Raw genomic sequence first — 14,551 nt, 5'->3', positions numbered from 1 at the left:
TCATCAACATCTATAAAGCACAAAAAACAAATAAATAAAAACACGTGTACAAAATGAAAAAACTCAATACAATCCTTAGAAAATAAAAATCGCAACAAGAGCAAATCAGTCATTATCATTTATCAAGAACTAAATGAGAGCATTTTTAGGCACAGAGCAAAAGAAAAAAATAAATCATATTTTTCATCACTTAAATTGAATAGTTGTAAATAATAGAATAAAGACAAAGGAGAAATCGAACAATTTATAATTGTAAATATATCTAAATACAAGTTAAACTTAATGTAAGTGAAATGGTAAAGGTATCTAACTCGTTATTATTAAAAAAATTATAAAATCCTTCATTTCGATCAAACACAATATGAACGAATGTATCAACATTTGAATTTAATTAAACAAGGAGCATAGTAGCACCAACAGGATCAACGTGATAGTGTTAGGTATGATTTCTCTTTTCCAATCTCAACGAGGAACAGTAGGGGAGTTGGAAACGAGGAAGAGGGGGAACTAAAAAAAATTAGTATTTTTATTTTGCATTGTATGAATAAGATAAAAAAAATTTAATTATATTCTAATTGATCAAAGTGGAAAGCATAACCAATAAAAGAGAAATGTAATGAGAGATGAATAGGATAGAGATATATTAAAAAGGAATAAATTAGATATAATAAAATAGTATGCATAATTAAAAATAAATTCGCCTCGCTCAGGCAGGGCCAGCTTTAGGCATAGGCCATTAAGATATATGTCTAGAGCTCCAATTTTTATTTGGGCCCATTATTTTTAATATATTAAATATATTTTTATGTATTTTTTTAAGAGAATGGAAAAAAAATAGGGCTCACATGATAAAGATTTATATGATTTCATTTTTGCTTATAAGCAAAGTTTTAGATTTCACTTAGGTTCCAAAATATATACATATATCACGTGGCCCTTATTTTTTTCTATTTGTTAAAAAAATATATTTAATATATTAAAAATAATAGGTCCCAATAAAAATTGGAACCCTAGACATATGCCTTAATGGCCTATGCCTAAAACCAGTCCTGCCTGAGCGAGGTGGCTGCACAATGTCACTATGCGAGAGGCTGTGCAAGGTCGTCCTACGCTAACACAGCCAAGTAGTGCCACTGCACAAGTGGCTGGGAGGGCCTCCCTGCGCGAGGCGGCTGTGCAGTGCCAGCAGCGACCGAGGAGGTGGACATTCAACAACATTGCAGTGCTGGTGATGACAAGTATGTGGACATGGCGCTAGTGGCTCGTGTGATTTTAGGCGATTGAGGGTGAAAGAGGAAAGACTTCGCTTCCGTCCAATTTGACTGGATAAAAAAACATTTAAAAATTGATCCACGGACGGATTCCATCTACTATTTTATAACAAATAAACAGAATCTATCAGTTCTTATTCCTTGTGAAATAAATAGTGAAAAAATTTCTACACATGATTTTCTCCAGTTTTTTTTTTAACTGTCCTACCAAGTAAACTGAGTATAAACCTAGCAGACATTGCATATGACAAATACAATTGGCATTGACAAATCAAAATGCAAACGCTAGAACTTCAAGAATTACACCATGGGAAGATTGCAGAAAAACTAACTTCGCTTAAATCCACAAAGGGATGAAGAGCATATAAGGTTGCCCGGTGTATAAAATTCTCGCTAATGTGACACTAGGAAAAGAATCAAATCACATTGAATCTATTATACATAATCTTATTCTATGTTGTAAAAGGTTATTTTTACAACTTGAACTCATAACCTTAAGGTCATATGATAAGATCATATGATAACAACTTTATTGTTGAGTCAAAGATTCTCATAAGAGAATACCAAAAAATATATGCATAAACTATACTTTAAATTTACTCTATACGAACTAGGATAGAAAACCGTCTACCTTCAAAATTAATCAAGTCTGGACATCTAAATTATTAAAAAAAATGCAAAGAAATGAAGAGCAATGCCTAAATCTTTTAGGCTTTATTTGCTTAAATAATCTGTACTCTTTTGCTCTCTTTCTCTTTTCTTCACAAGTTAGCGAGGTGTTTGCCCTCGAGTTCTGATGATTTATTACAACAGATCGCAAAATTAGGGTATCATCACCCCTTATAAATGGCACAAACTCAGGACAAAAACAATAAAAATTAAGCAAGAGCAACAGGGTGCCCCCATAATGATACAAGTCGCGCAAAATACTCACGGTATCAAACAAGTTGGGCCGCATTATTTCCTCTAATCACAAGAGGGGGTTGGTCAATCATCGTGCTTTGTCTTCAAGGTTGCGAAACCGATGGTGCGGTCTTCAAATTTTTGCGGCCTGCAGGAAACAAAAATAGATTCAAGGCCTTGTTGACCGGAAAAGGAAACATAAAGATTAAAAACAAGAAAGTGATCTAGAATCTATTATTTACACTAGTCGTTAGAAAAGGTCACCCAGCCGATGCTTGATGACAGTGTAAGTGATCTTTTGGCCATCGGAACCAGCTCCTCACTCCAGAGCCTGATACATTGACATGATAATAAAACACAAAGTAAATCTAAATCCATAAGATCTAACACATGTAGTTCCAAGTAACTCTTGCACTGGTAGTTGAGATTCGAAAGAAAAATAACAGACAAGCAAATGTAACAAAAAAGGATTCCGTTCTAATGAAGAGGAAGCTTGTTCATGGCCCATACTAACAAAATCACAACAATAGGGTAGGAGCCTACCTGATTTGCCAACCTATTGAAATGGATAATGTTCGGGTCATGCAAACTCATTTGTAGAATGGACAGAACTTGTCATATCTGGTGAAGTTGTTGATTGGTCAACTTACAGTGAAAAAGAGAATCATGAAAAAGCTGTGAATGCAACTATGGCAAATACAACTTATGAAATAAATGCATTTTGTCGAGATAATCCTCACGCAGAAGTTTTGCAGTAATCTTTGTCTGTTTCAGCTAATGCATCTTTACTGATGAGCTGCAATATCAGTCGGAGCCACAAGAGATGGGGGAAACATTACTTTTCGGTATATGGAACATTACTTTTCGGTATATGCTCAAATTCCATAATCGTGTGAAGTTTCACATTTGCAGGTTGATATATGCAGAAATTGCCCACACATTTTCATTAAGATCATCTTCTCTCTGTAATACTTCAGTAGCCTTGGTCCTAATCTCAATAAAATCTTGATCAAATTTCTCATAAAAAGACTCCAAGGCCTGAAACGCAAGTGGAATGACAATGTACATTACATTGGCCAGAGATACTATTAATCGAGTAATTTTGGCAAACCATAATGACAAGCAGCAAACCTTCGAGTACTTGGAATATGAAATAAGCCAATTTATGGATGGGAAATGCTTCCTCTGGGCGAGCTTCTTGTCTAGACCCCAAAAGACCTGCAAACACTATACAAAAAAGGGATTGACGATACTCGAAGGGCAAAAGGGTGCTCAATGTCACTGGAGAATATTAAAAATGCTATATTATTTACCTGAACAATACCAAGGGTAGCAAGTGACAAGATCTGAAAAATCACCTCCTGTCGGCCCAGACATTTCACCTTACCAGCACGTTCGCAGAAGGAAACTAAACGTGCAGCAAGATAGGCAGGATAACCACTGTCTGCTGGCATTTCAGCCTGAGAAAGAAGTCGATTAAGTGGAACATATATTCGAGCAGCAAAGGGATGACAACGAAGTTCAGTTCCAGTATGATGTTTGTTTAATATTTCTAGGAAATCTAAGATTGTAGATTGTTGAAAGTTTTCACTTAGATAAAGGGCAGCTCGGTGCATGAAGTTCCCATCGTGCGCAGTCCTGAAGAAGAATCCATTGTACGCAGTCTTATCTTATTTTTTGCAAAAGGATGTTTTCAAAATTCAAACCGTGACCTTTTGGTCACAAAGCAAGGCTCCCCTTCAAAGTTTCCACTTAGATAATAGTTAGCGCAAGGTGTAAAGAGATAGACTATGTAAACCTAAGACCTTAAGGGTTAAGGTATAAAAGGAAAGATTACGGGGTCTACTATACTCATATTTGTATACCTTAATCTAATAAACTTCAGATAGTGCAAAAGAACAGGTCCTAACTTGGTAAAAAGGAAGACGACCTCTGTAAGACCAAGGGGACACCTGTGTGAGCAAAATCTGATGTTTATCATGTTAAGAGCCTAATGTCAGAAATTTGGGAAAAGGCCATATATGAATGGTATACAAACTCCCGTACATCTAATCTTGAATACCTTGACTTTGCTTCTATCCCAAAGGTTACAACCCATCAGTTAGCCAACAACCTTGCTGTAATATACGACAGAATCTGTCTATCATCTAGAGTCCACTTGAAAATTTTCAAACAAATTCAAGAAAGGTGCCAAAAATTTAAAGACGTGGTTTCTAAGCTTAATTTTGCCCTGCGAAATCTAACTATTATTTATATAGAAAATAAACCTCTAACCAAGTAGGAAGTTAGAGAGCTTGTTGCAAAAATTGCAGAGCAACCAAAACTGGTGGAAAGGGAAGCCTTGAGGTTAACTGAAGACCTCAACAAAAAGATTAAGCGAGTGGCGAAACTCCTCCACAAGCTTGAACAGTGGACAACTTCATGAACAAAAACTACACTATTACAAAAAGCACGCTCTCATACAAGGAAGCTGTCAAAGCCATAGAACAGATTGAGTCTCCCACTGTGGGATTCGCTAAACCAGGCGAATATCACGGACCAACTTCAGGAAATTCTGCTATAATTAAGCAAAATAATACTCAAATTCAATTACTTGTGCAGACGCTGAAAGTCTTAGGGATATCCAAGCAGACCTCAAGACTATCCTAGAGCAAACTAGACGAGAAGTTCAAACTTCATCAATACCCGACGAACTGATTTACAAGCTAAAGAACCTATCTTTGGGAAATTTGAAAAACCCAAAGAAGGGGGCAATAAGAGTGAATCCTCTTTTTAGATCACGAATATCTTTCTTTAATTCGTGATCACACACTTGTCCATTAATATAGCACTACAGGCTTCTTTACAAGTCACAAATCTTTTGCTCGTGATATTACAGTACCTACTTTATTGCTTGATTGAACTAGAGATGGACTAGTGATGGGTCCACCACTTTCGCTTGTCTCCTAAAGTAAGAAATTTGCCATTCTTTGGACTGAGTCTTTTGTCAGGTTCTCGGTTGCTTCCAGCTGTTCATAAATCTATTTTGTAGTAGGGTACCAGTCTCTCTAGTAACTATTCCTGGTGCTCCTACTTTTGCATTCTTGGAGTTTTGCAGTGTGGAGATTTCTGAGTTGTTGTATGGCAAAGACTGTCTTGTTCTGAGGCCTTCCTTTGGAGTTGTATAAGTTTCTCCGTGATGTCGTCATGTTCGGCGAGTGGTATTCCTTGCTGTATTCGTTGTCGTAGGTAGAGCAAGAGGCTTTTCTATCGCTCACCAAGTCTGTCAATGTTAATAATATATGGATCATTTGTTCACGGGCCTCCTTGTTGGGCTTCCTCTCTACTTCTTGCAATGCCACAGCTACTAGGCCCAGCTTGTCTAGTGTCTCATGTTCTAGCCATTCTGCAAGAATAAAATAATTAATTAATCTTGAAAGGGCATTGGCAAGCTTGTTATCCTTTCCTTCAATATATTCAAAACTAATGTTTATGCCCGTTCCAGTTATGTAGTCTGTGAAGGCTAGTCATCTGACTCGAGAGGGTTTATTTGTTGTAGATTTTTCAAAAAAATTGATGATTGCTTGGCAATCTATTCGAATGATTAACTCCCTTTTATCTAGGAAGTAGATTTTGAGGGCTTCAAGGGAATTCATGTCAACATAAATTTCTGCGTCTATTGTGGATTTTGGGGGATTATACTTGCCACTAGCATAGGCGTATGTTTTTTTCGAGCTTCTTGGGTCATGTTTTTGTAGTTTCCATTTGCATATCCCGCCCCAACTCTCCATACAACCATCTACTTTAAGGAGGATAAAACATTCTTCTGGGGGTACTTCAAGATCCGGTAGGTTCTCAACAATACCCTTAATGTTTCTGACTAAGGCCCAATCTTAGTCATTCGCCCACTTATTTCCTGTTGAGCGTATCTTTGCATATAGCGGGCTTAGCATTTTGCCCAGGTTAGGAATGTAGTTTATTGTATAATTTAATAATTCTAACCAAGACCGCATCACTTTTGTAGATTGTAATTCTTTTTCTTGAAAAATCAGCAATCTTTGAAATGATGTGAGTTGTAATTTTATACGTCTTTCTTCGAAAATAGCCCCAAGGAATTCTATTTCTGTAACTGTCACTTCATCTTTGTTGGACTTGGGACTAAAACATTTCTTCGGCATATATTTAGCATAATTTTTAAGTGCTGTGAATATTCCTTTGAATTTTGAGAGAAAACCAGAATATCATCAATATATACCGCAATGAAGTCTTTAGTCCCTCTGAAACAGTTATCCATTTTTCTTTGAAAAATGACAGGAGCATTTTTTTTAAACCAAATGACATTACAAATCATTCATATAGGCCGTCTGGGATCCAAAAAGTAGTCCATTCAATGGATTATGGGTGCATAGCTACTTGATGAAATCCACTTTTAAAGTCGAATTTAGAATAAATTTTGTTGTTGCTGACCTTCTTTAAGATGTTATTAATTTCGGGCAGGCTGTATTGATCCTTATGAGTGAGATCATTAAGGCACTTGTAATTGAAAACCATGCGCTCCTTGCCCTTGATTTCTCTGTTTGTTTTTGGATCTATATTTGTGCCAGAATTAACTATGATAACGGTAGTTCTGTGACGACTTTTGCTTGGACGAATCACCCCAATATTTAATAATGCTTTGACATGTTTGAAAAAAATCTCCTTCTGCTGTGGGGTTAAATGCTTAAGCGGTCGATCCTCAATAATAAAGTCTGGATTTTTGATATCCAAATGATACACTACTTGGTTCTTAGACCAATGTAAGAGAGGATTTTCACCAATAAAACCTTGTTCTTTGAGTGCTTCTAATATAGAGTGGAATTCTTCCTTGAACTCTAGCGATGATTTTCCCGTATAATGAACCATTTCCGTATCTGGATATATTCTTCAAGTTATAGTTCTTCGATGGCTGCTGCAGATATTACTGAGGGCAAGGTATTAATTATAGTAATATTTTTATATAAGGTTACAATATTACCCTCAATGCGTACTCCACCATGCATTGCTCTGATAAAACTGCAGCTTATAATCATTTGTATGTTGTCGCCCAAGATCATAGAGAAGCTATATGTGTAAGGGATTCTGAATATATTTTTCCCAATATACATTCTTCCTTGTTTCATCTTTTGTCGGGTAGTTTGTTGGGAATTTATATCACTGAATTGTACAATGAATATGTTTTCCTCCAATGCCTCTTTAGGGATCAATTTTTGGTCAACACAGCACGTGGTTGCTCCCGTGTCAAGAATAGCTTTGAGTCAGAACCTGGGAATACCAGAAATTTCTATTTCAATAGTTAGGTTGTAAAGTATGTTCTTTACTAACCTTGGTCCCCTAACTTCTTGAGCGGCAGTTATTTTACTGGTGATTTCTTCATATAACATACTAACAACTTCGTCACTAGTGCCATCTTCAGTCTCTAATGGCATTTTTTCCTTTTCCATAGACATTAAGTCTTCCGCTAAGTGTTTCTCTAGCAGGAGCTCCTCATACAGTGTTTTGTAATATTTTGTTTCCTTTTGTAGTCGTTTTATTTCTCCCTGACACCATGTAATATAATACTGTTGCTCTTGTATGAGGTTTTGAGGGAAGAAAGGTGCTGGTGCAGTCGATGCTACTGGAACTTCTTTGTTAAAATAATAAGGGTCACATAGGTTACATACCGTGATAAGGCATTCAGGCCAGTGAAGCCTTGCCCTTTTTTCCGTGACTCTCTTGCAACAGGTGCAGTTAGTCGGCTGGGGGAGGGGGGGGGGGGGGGGGGGGAGATTGACTTATTTGAGTGCTAATTATGTAAGTAATTCAGTTGTTCTTCTGTTATACCTTCTATCCACCTGCCCTAACATGAACATAGATTCAGTTAAATTTAAGATTTGGATTGACCTGTGTGATTCTTCAAGGTTGTCTTCTCCTTCTTAGATGCTAAATATGGTGTCACTTTGAGCTTTTCCTTCTTGGACAGACATAATGTCGCAATCATCCGGGATTTCTAGCTGCTCAAATACAACTACCCTTTTTATGTTTCTTTTGTCATTAGGGCATTCCCTGGCAAAATGACCTTCTTGTCCATAGAGGTAACATTTGCATTTCTTGTCTCTAAGCAAATGTTTTCTCTTTTCTATTCTAGCATGTGAATCATGGGGTTTACCTTTGTATGTTCGGCTTCTTCGAACCCCGTATTTTCGCTGTGATAGATTTTTCAAAGATCTTTTGAAGACTGCTTCTTTGCATTCCTGTTCAAGAAATTTGTAAGCAAATAATATTCTTGGAAATACTCCAATGGTTAGACCTGGGTATTTTTCGTCAAAAGATGCTTTAATTCTGCTGCCTAAGTCACTCGGCATTTTAAACCAAAATTTTTCTGAGAGTTCAGCCTCGGTATATAGCCTTCTAGTTTTTAATGCTAACATCATGTAATCGTTCATATATTTGACAATGTTTTTAACATTGTCACACGAGAGTTTTTCTAAGTCTTTGTATGCAGCATCCTGAATAGCAGTTGATCCCTGGGTAGGGTCTTTGGAGGAAAATACCCGCCTCATTTGTGAGAGAATGTTCTGTGTTCCTTCTCGACCATCTGCAATATTAATCAAGGCATCATACTCATTTGGGTATGTCATCCTCCATTGGATCCATGCCAGCTTTTCTATTTCACCAAGTAAATTTTCCATATACTCTGCTTTATCCCTTGAGTCGGTAAAACCTTGACTTGCAACATGATTTTTGGTGATAGATTCCCATCTAGAGAATACATCATGGAATAGTCTCAAATTTTCTGGGATAACAAAAATAGCTCCTCCCTGTTGTTATACTGAAAGAAGAGTCCACATTTCATCATTGGATTCTCGCTTAAACCTTATGTTGGTGGCTGGCCTTTGTTCCGTGATAGGTCTGGATGGGCCTTGTTTAGTTCGGGTTACTGGTGGGTATCCAGGTGACTCCATCATTACTTCTTGCGGTGGATTATATGGAGAGGTTACTACCATGCTTGTTGTGGAATAAACTTGTTGCCTATCTCCCATTAGTCTTCTAAGGCTTAGATAGTCCATTTCTGTATTAAGGCCCCCTTCTGGATGCAAGGCCTTCATGAAGGTTGAGCCATTCATGATCATTATAGTCGTCCCACAATGGTTGGTTGTCAGAAGATGCACATCCTTGAAGAGTGTGGTCTGCCAAGTATTGTATGTAGTCAAGGAAGTCCTCATTTTCAGTTCCATTTATAGAGGGGTCAATGGAATGGGGTACAGAGACCCATGGGCTTGTAGTCCCTGCATTGTCCTCATACAAATGTTCCTGAAAGCTGGTGTCTTCAAAAATGAATGCTGAGATTATATGTCGTTCTTGTGGAAGTAGCTTGACTATTACTGAAGGAGATATATTTCCTTTTGAAGTCGAACCAAAACCACTGCCTCCTCGATGTGTTTCTGATAAGCTCTTAGCTTCAAGTATTTCAGGCATAATGATTTTTTTAAAGATAATTTGAGCAATATAGTCCCCTTGTCGGACCTGATATTCAAGATTAGAGTGATTGAATAATAGAATAAAAATTTCACCTTGATAATCAGAGTCAATGACGCCTGCTCCTACGTCAAGATCATGGTTCCAGGCAATTCCCGATCTAGTTGTAGTTCGGTCGTACGATCTGAAAGGAATTTCCATTCGAAGGCCGGTTGGAATTAATTTCCTATTTCGAGGTGGGTTTAGGACGTCCTCATTGGCTGCTAAGTCAAATCCTGCAACTCCAGATGATTTTTGTTTAGGTAAAATGACATTCGAAGAGAGTCGTGTTACCAGAATAGTTGGTGGTGCGTCACCAAGGGATCCTGAGAGGAATCCGTCATCCAAATCGATTTCTGGTTGTATTTTTTGCTTTAGCTTCTTCCATGTAACCAATCTTTCGGTAATAATTTCAGAGAATACCTATTGAAAATTATTAGGGAGGTGTGGTAACGAGTCCTTTGTTGAATTTCAGGCCAAGGTAGATAATCTTCTTCTTCACGATAGTCCCTATACACAAATACCCCTGGTGCTTTTTCTTTGAGAACTGCAAGAGTATGAAAAGATTCCTCATCGCTCTGGATTTCCTCATCCTTTTCATTATAGCATATTGCTCCAGGAGTTGTTGACATTTGATAATTATTGAAACTTAAAGATATGCGTCCATCCATAAGGTTTCTTGTGTTCAGTTCTGATGGTTGCATTGGCATTACGACTTGTGTTGGCCTGAGGGTCCAGTTTAATCCTTGTAAGTGGGGCGTAGTATATCGTCGTCCCGGGAGAGCCCTTACTCCATGGCTTGTGAGGTATTCTACAAGTCCCTGTACCTCATAAGCAAAGCCAACATTAGGTGTATTAGATAATCTTCCTACCATACCTCAGGTAATTAGGAGATTAGCCTCACCGCCTTGCCATTGGTCATATCCTCTTGTGAGAATAGATACTTGGATGTTTTTGTAGAAATCCCCAATTGTAAGCATAATATTTGGAATTATATAAACTAGTTGGCTTCCCTGGGTGAAATCTACTTCCATTGTGGCAAGAATAACTTGATCTCCTATCCAGCGATTATCCCTGAATACAATCAGAGCCATTGTCCCTTCCTCTTGTCTATGTAGAATTTGTATACGTACTTGCAAAACACCAAGATGTATATATTGCATTTGGCTCCTTTACAATTGATTAAAACTATCTTCTTGAATAAATATACGATCCAGTTGGTTACCATCTTTAACCATAAGTGATTCTTCTGATCTATGGACATACACCCGATGATGAGCATCATCTCTTCGTGAATGGTATAATACTTCGGCTGGCACTATGGCCGCCCTTTCTTGCATAGACAACCTCAACTGAGCTTGAGGGTCTATTTGTTATTCCAGGGTGTATACTGATGCGGTTCTTCCAGTTAATCTTCTTCCAATCCTTCTTGCGACTTGCCGGGTATTGTGAATTTTTCTTTGGTTCCGTTTGTACTCCCTGATTTGATCATCAAATAGGGGTGTTATAGTTGTTGTTGAGGGATGCTCGGTGACTGTGCTTGCCATTTAGTTTTTGATCTTGGCTTGCTCTTCTCGGAGGATTTTGTAGGGGTCGCGAAAAACACGTAGTTGCTCCCTTCCTTCTTTGGGTTTTTCAGATGTTCCCAAAGATAGATTCTTTAGCTTGTCAATCAGTTCGTCAGGGATGGATGAAGTTTGAACTTCTCGTCTAGTTTGCTCTAGGATAGTCTTGAGGTCTGCCTGGATATCCCTGATACTTTCAGCAATTTGCACAAGTAATTGAATTTAAGTATTATTTTGTTTAATTATAGCAGAATTATAGAAGAATTTCCTGAAGTTGGTCCCTGATATTCGCCTGGTTCATATTCTGAAGAAGTTTCCTTCAAGGCTGTAGAATAGAGTCAATGGCAGTTACCAAATCCTTCAACAATTTTGTTATGATGAAGTAAAAATTACCAGTCGTCCTGAAATCTCACAGAAGGCTTCTGCCCATAGCGAAGTGGAATTGGCCATCATACTAACATTGTAGCCCATGTCTTGGAAATATTCTGCTATTGTGATACCTGAGGAATTCCAAGTTGGTATATATAATCAACTTTAGGTTCATTGGTGACAAAGCATAAACATGGTAGAGAAAACACAAAATATATATATATATATATATATAGAAAATCTTTTGCAGGTCTAACTTATGTGACACATAAGAATAACATGAAGTTAACTACAATTATGGACAAGCATAAAAATGACTTCTTTGACTGAGTTTGAATTTACTCAGGAAGTACCTGCAGGTACCCTACTAATAATTGAGTTCAAGTATATATATACCTGTATTAATGGAAGCCCCACGAGCAGCCACAGCCATGTTAGAAGTGTTTGCCACAAGTGTCATCCTCTTCATCAATGACTCCTCGCGACCATCAGGTAATGTCATATTCAGTTGTGGGAAATCCATAAGCACCTGGATATTGTTGTATGTGAAGAATGGTAATATATGAATTATGAGTATAATGCAAGGAAACGGATGACAAACCTCAGCCATTTCATTCCCTCTCTCTCCACAGCCAACATAAACCACTGTGTCAGAATTAGAGTACTGCAGAAATTGACAAGTGTAAGATGAAAACTATATATAAGGACAAGTAGAGAAACTATGCTTTCAGTAATTACCTTTGAGAGTGCCTGGCTGATGACTGTTTTTCCACAACCAAAGGCTCCAGGTATAGCACAGGTACCTCCAAGAACAGAAGGAAAGAGAGTATCAAGTACAAGCGGAAAGAAACACACAATTTAGCATGCTAGAGACAAGAAAAGGCAGAAGAATCCTGTTGTGAATTTTGAAAAATTAATATCACAATATCTAGAAGCCTAACCTAATTCCAATCGGCAAAAAAAAGTTCCTCATGGATTTAAACTCTAGCTGACCAGTTAGCAGAGGTGTATCAGCAGCAAGCTTTGCTGCAACTGGCCAAGTCTGCAAAAAGAGAAAGGTCAGACAATTTTCTAGTGATTCTGCTAGCCAGAAAATGGAGAACAAACTAAACATCCAAGTTATTCAAACCTGAAGCATAGTAGTTCAGGTTACTAGTAGTTCAAGGTACCAACTTCCTGGGTGCAAATTCCCACAGTGTATCTTTGTCCAGAACAGGGACCGAAACACCTCGGGGGATAGACATCACCAGATTTTATAGCAATAGTTTTCAGCGGTCTCTGTAATCAGTAACACAAAGTATGGCATTAGAAAAAGCAACGTGAGCAGTATGATGATAGGGCTCTATAAATTTCACAAGGTTGCCAATAACATGCTTCTTTTGAATGTACATTTGCATCCCGCACTGAAAATGAGAACAGGAACAGATAAATTTTTCCCACAAATTTGAAAAATGAAAAAAAAAATAATGTTATTGCTGAAACACAGTGACACACAATTAATACTATATTGAGCCACAAATTGCAGTTAAGACATGTTTAGATGCATAGATAAGGAATGAAATTGCACACGCAACAATGAAAAAATATTATTAATCAACAGAACCTGAATTCCATCAAAAATGTTCCCCAAGATTCCGGTCCTAACACTACTGAGAGAGGCTGCAAGATACAATGATACACAAGTAAGAATAAACAATATTTGTATGCACTCATAGTTGGTAAAAGCCACCTTCCGAGTACGCAACACAGGGTCATTGACCATCAAACCTGCAGTTTCTTCCTAAACTGGAATTCAAAATCAATGAGTTAATTCTTTCTCTTCAATGCAAAGAAACAGAAGATGATCACAAAGAAGCAATAAAAAGAATGAGACTTCTGAATCATTACCTTGGATTGTAGCAGAATCACCCTCCAAGCGAATAATCACACCAATAAGGTTATCATTGTTGGGGCAATTTCCCTAGGTCCAGTTTGACTAAGCTTGAGTTGAGTCAAGCTTGAGTCGGGATTTGAGTTTTGATGTTTGACAATATAAGGAGATTGCTGGAGCAATTGTCCAGTTATGGAGATGGTCAAAGGATTGACCAAGTTGATGAGAATACAAGTCAAGTAGGTCAAGGTTGACAGGAGACTTGACTGGGAAAGTCCTAACTGGATGTTAGGCATTAGGAAAGTCCTAGTGAGGAGCTAGGTAGCAGAGAGTCCTAGTGAGGAACCAGGCAAGTGGAAAGTCCTGGTGAGGAGCGAGACAATTGGGAAGTCCTGATGAGGAGTCAGGCAACGAAAAGTCCAAGTGTGATCTTGTCAAAGGTTGTAAGTCCAAGCATGTGGTCTTGGCAAGGTAAGTCCTAGTGTGACTTGGCAAGGAGAACTCGATAACTAGGATGAGGCCGAAGGAAGCTCTTGAAGGCAAGACGTGAAGGATGGGGAGATATCCGAGGGACGCAAGGCTAATGGAGGATGCTAGAAGACTAATTCGAGGTTGGTCGAGTGTGGTGGTATAATCCGACAACTAGGATAAGGCCGAAGGAAGCTCCTGAAGGCAAGGCGTGAAGGATGGGAGATATCTGAGGGACGCAAGACTGATGGAGGAGGCTAGAAGGCTAGTTCGAGGTTGGTCGGGTATGGTCGGATGCTAGGCATGATGTACCAACAGGTCATAGATTGACCGGATGTTGGTTTTAGGGGCTTTGGACTTGATTGGGCAAGTCCACAGGAGTTGGATCGATCAACCGATCGATTGGCTCATGCCCAATCGATCGGTTGATCGATTGGGAGAGCACCCGCGACAAGGGGTTCTCCCAATCGATCCATGGATCGATTGGGAGCCTTTGCCGATCGCACAGAAAGTCTCCCAATTGATCGACCGATCGATTGGGAGGTTGGATTTTTGTGCGATATCTCTGGAAATCGCACGAAACACAGTGAATC

At 38.3% G+C, this 14,551-nt stretch overlaps 1 protein-coding gene across 3 annotated transcripts; it reads right to left on the bottom strand.

The window, feature by feature from the left end:
• Positions 1-1,956: 1,956 nt before the first annotated feature.
• Positions 1,957-13,690, bottom strand: LOC122021868 (V-type proton ATPase catalytic subunit A-like). 3 transcript variants are annotated; one of them, XM_042580042.1, is made up of 16 exons: positions 13,508-13,690; positions 13,350-13,405; positions 13,224-13,279; positions 12,750-12,898; positions 12,562-12,662; positions 12,359-12,423; positions 12,222-12,284; positions 12,017-12,149; positions 11,645-11,751; positions 3,488-3,634; positions 3,306-3,401; positions 3,114-3,212; positions 2,878-2,970; positions 2,718-2,795; positions 2,417-2,505; positions 1,957-2,322 (listed from the first exon to the last, which is right to left on the bottom strand). In XM_042580042.1, the coding sequence occupies exons 7-13, from the start codon at positions 12,228-12,230 to the stop codon at positions 2,911-2,913; spliced, it is 651 nt and encodes a 216-aa protein (XP_042435976.1). In that variant the 5' UTR covers positions 12,231-12,284; positions 12,359-12,423; positions 12,562-12,662; positions 12,750-12,898; positions 13,224-13,279; positions 13,350-13,405; positions 13,508-13,690; the 3' UTR covers positions 1,957-2,322; positions 2,417-2,505; positions 2,718-2,795; positions 2,878-2,910. The 3 variants fall into 3 exon arrangements, with proteins under 3 accessions (XP_042435976.1, XP_042435974.1, XP_042435975.1); XM_042580040.1 differs by having other exon boundaries at positions 2,915-2,970; XM_042580041.1 differs by having other exon boundaries at positions 2,439-2,505; positions 2,915-2,970.
• Between the last annotated feature and the right edge of the window lie 861 nt (positions 13,691-14,551).

This window comes from Zingiber officinale, chromosome 9A, assembly GCF_018446385.1.
Source record: "Zingiber officinale cultivar Zhangliang chromosome 9A, Zo_v1.1, whole genome shotgun sequence".
Classification (NCBI taxonomy): Eukaryota; Viridiplantae; Streptophyta; class Magnoliopsida; order Zingiberales; family Zingiberaceae; genus Zingiber; species Zingiber officinale.
Note: the sequence above shows the minus strand (reverse complement) of the source record. Positions and strands in the feature narration are given on the sequence as shown.

Coding starts and splice junctions, on each gene's coding strand:
- LOC122021868 (XM_042580040.1), bottom strand. Junction 11,752..12,016: donor TGGGGCTTCCATTAATACAG/GTATATATATAC, acceptor GGAATTCCTCAG/GTATCACAATAGCAGAATAT. Junction 2,796..2,914: donor GATTACTGCAAAACTTCTGC/GTGAGGATTATC, acceptor CAACTTCACCAG/ATATGACAAGTTCTGTCCAT.